Source organism: Oryzias melastigma, linkage group LG18, assembly GCF_002922805.2.
Source record: "Oryzias melastigma strain HK-1 linkage group LG18, ASM292280v2, whole genome shotgun sequence".
Taxonomy (NCBI): domain Eukaryota; kingdom Metazoa; phylum Chordata; class Actinopteri; order Beloniformes; family Adrianichthyidae; genus Oryzias; species Oryzias melastigma.
In genome coordinates, this window is record NC_050529.1 from 2678687 (window position 1) to 2682208 (window position 3522).

General features: G+C 39.3%; 1 protein-coding gene across 1 annotated transcript in view; it reads left to right on the plus strand.

Annotated features, from left to right (window-relative positions):
• The first annotated feature begins 1429 nt into the window (after positions 1-1429).
• Positions 1430-3522, plus strand: part of LOC112140758 (sodium channel subunit beta-2) — a 3885-nt gene continuing 1792 nt past the window's right edge. The window contains exons 1-2 of the mRNA XM_024263761.2: positions 1430-1682; positions 3077-3442. Of these exons, the coding sequence (XP_024119529.1) occupies positions 1619-1682; positions 3077-3442 (430 nt within the window). The 5' untranslated portion in view covers positions 1430-1618. The remainder of the gene's footprint in view (positions 1683-3076; positions 3443-3522) is intronic.

Sequence of the window (3522 nt, forward strand, 5' to 3'; positions counted from 1 at the left end):
TCTTTCATATGAAGACGGGGGCCGCAAATCATCATCCTGCGGGCCGCAAATGGCCCGCGGGCCGCGAGTTTGAGACCCCTGGTCTAGAAGCTCATCACTGTTTCTTCTTATTTTTCTTCTTCCAGTCGGTGGCTCACTCCTTCCTTCTCTTTCTTCACTCTTCTCTCTTTCACCCACTGCTGTACTTATCTAGTGGAAGGTCTCTGTCCTAATACCTCATGCAGGTCAAACCAAATCAACAGTAGCAGCAGTGGACTTCCCACTAACCCTTCTCCTGATGCTGGATACTCACAATCATCAACAAAAAGAATCAAAAAAGAAGATACAAACCTTTTTATAACATGCATATTTAACATGGATCAAACATCTTATATTCTTCATCACACATCAACATACTTTGTCATTTTTTCCGGTTGTCCCACTGTTTTTTTTTGGCCTATAAGGGGGAATCTTTTCCAGCAGAGCCATTTTCTTCAGGATTATCCTGGAAAAACACATAAAACAAAGAGGGAGAGATAACAGGGTTAATCCCTCTAAAAATGTTTTACATTAAAACACAAAAGACACTAAACTCTACTGCAGCGGTCACCAACTCAAAAATTTGTCAAAAATTTGGCAATGACTGATAGACAGCACCCAGCAGTGTTAATTATGAAATAAATTCACATTCTCATATTCCAACTCTCTTTATTGTGACATATGCAGTAGGAAAATACCTTATATAATGTTGTGCTGCAATTTAACTTGAATAGAAACGTGAAACACAAATGAACTTTGGCCCTCTCTGTTCACAATAACCCAAATATTTGTGCTTTGATTTAAACATTCTTAAGAAAAAAATGACAGAAAATTATTAACTTTAAAAGTAAAAACAGCATAATCGGTCTCAGAGTCTCAGATCTCCATGTTCAGCTCAGTCAATGGTTGCTGGTGGAGGAAGACCAAGGCTTTGATGAGCGGATCTGGATTCTAATGTTCTCTGGAGCTTCTCTCAGGCGTCTATAGGTTTCTTGTGGAGGAATTTCAACGTGGATTTAATTTCGTGCAGATTCTAAATTATTCCTTTGTATTATCAATCTCCAGTCTTTCTCTTATTCTCTCATACAGCGGTGCGAACACATGACCGGTCGGTTACATCAAAGTGAGTTTTGGTGGTTCGTCCAGCTGTCAATCAACAGACCACGCCCATAACATGTCGGTAGTCCGTTTCCAGTGAACTGCGCAGTTGAATCTCCGACAATGTGGATCCTCGGTTCGGTTCTGTTCTTGGTTTTGGTCGATTCGTCTGTTTCCAGAACATCAGGTGAGATAAAGATAAACCGGAAGTGCTGGAAATATTTGAAATTTCTCGGTTAAACAACAGAGATGGTGATTGTTTAAGAGTCTGAATGCGGAAGTGAAATCTCGCGATGATTCTATTCAGGAAACAACGATAGAAATAAATGTAGTGATGAAGGAGAAACGAGGACGATTAGAACCGGGAATGTTACCGTAACGTTAAGCATAACACGGTAAAGGGAGTGTTGTTATTTCCGCCACTCGATCTGTCAATCATCAGACCACGCCCACAACATGTCGGCAGTGTTTTTCAAGTGAACTACGCAGTTGAATCTCCAACATGTGGATCCTCGGTTCGGTTCTGTTCTTTGTTCTGGTCGGTTCGTCTGTTTCTGGAACATCAGGTGAGATAAAGATAAACTAAAACCGTAATTAAATCGTTACAATTTCTTAGTTAAACAGCAGCGATGACGATTGTTTCAGAGCCTGAATACTGAAGTGAATTCTCGCGCTTCATGCGATGATTCTGTTCATAGAATAGAATGATGGAAATACATCTGATCACTACGGTATTTCAAACATAATCCCATAGGATTAAACCTCAACGGTTGGATCATGTTCCGAAATTAGGTATTTTGAACCGAATGTGATCCTGAGGATTAGGATTCGATCTTTATTTTCCAATCTCGCTGTAATCCACATGAAACATCGTTTTTGGGTCATCAAACTTTTGGATTGAATTCTGGATCATTTTGATCTGGAAAAGGAGGGTTGTTCTGGTCTCAGCTCAAAGCTAGATCCCAGGTTGATCCTGTGCTAGTTTCTCTTTTTTATATGTTTATGCCCCACCGCGTGCAACAGAGAGAAAAGAAACGGAATTGAACTAGCCTTTTCTAAAGCTTGATTCTCGTCCATTTAAAAACAGAAACAAATATTGTCACATACACAAGCCAGAAATAGCCTAGTCTATTTTTTTTAGTTTTGTTGTGATAATGAGATCCACTATCTTGTTATCACAACACAATAAAAATATATTTTCTCATATCAATATATCATTAACATTATTTCTCATGAAGAGAAAACTAATAAATATAGATTTATCTCTGTCTCTCTCTCCTTTTCCTGCACTGAGACTTCATCTGTTTTAAGTCTCTTTATTTTGTGGTTAACAACAAAAACGGCAGAATAACACCACTAAAGCTGTTTTTAAGTATGTTTTTTGGTTTATTAGTAGATCTACGTTCCTCAGACGCCTTCATTTCGTTTTTGGCTTCATTTTTTTCTGTTTATTTTACAGTAGCTGTAGTTTAGTACGGGTCAGACAGATGGCAGATGGATGTTTCAGTGACCGAAAAAAACACGTCTTTCTTTGTTAATAATAAGCAAGTAACACTGAAGAAAAGTATTTTGGTCGGAAATAATAAATCATTCCATTCAGCACAAGTGTTCAACACTTTCCATGTAAACAGACTGGAATGTTAAACAAAAAACAAACAAAAAGAGTCATTTGTACTGAAACACAGGATGCAGTAAGATCAAATGAAATGCAAACATACATTTCAACTCCTGCAGATTCAGAGCAGCAGGTCATTTGTGTCTCCAAAGCCTCCAGACCTGTACAACAACAATCAAATGTGTTTGTTAGTTTATTGCAGGATGAAAACAATAGCAGGAGCAAAGGAGGACCATGCAGCCAAAAGAACAAATGATCAGAGCCAGAACGTTACTGTAACGGTCCAGATTACTCATTACTGACACTGAATCTCTGTAATCTCTGATCTCTGATCTTCTGATGCAGATCTGATCATCCCTGCTGAGCCTGGACAGAACGTCACTCTGAGATGTGAAGATACAAACATCAAAATCAACGAGGATTTAGCTTTTGAGTGGACCAGAACTGACCTGAAGAAGGATGAATATGTGTTTTTCTACAGGGATAACAGTACTTTTCTTGATGGTCAGCATGAATCTTTCATGAACCGAGTGTCTCTGAAGGACCCTCAGATGAAGGATGGAGATCTGTCTGTGGTTCTGAAGAATGTGAACATTGAAGATTCTGGAACATATGAGTGTAGAGTCAAACAAGGAGAAGGAAGCAGACACAAGAGATCTGTTTTAGAGTCTACTCCCATCTCCATCATCAATCTGCAGGTGCCTCCTCCAGGTGAGCATTGAGTGAGTCTGTATCTCCTCTTCCTCCTCTTCCTCCTCTTCCTCCTCCTCCTCCTCCTCTTCCTCCTTTTC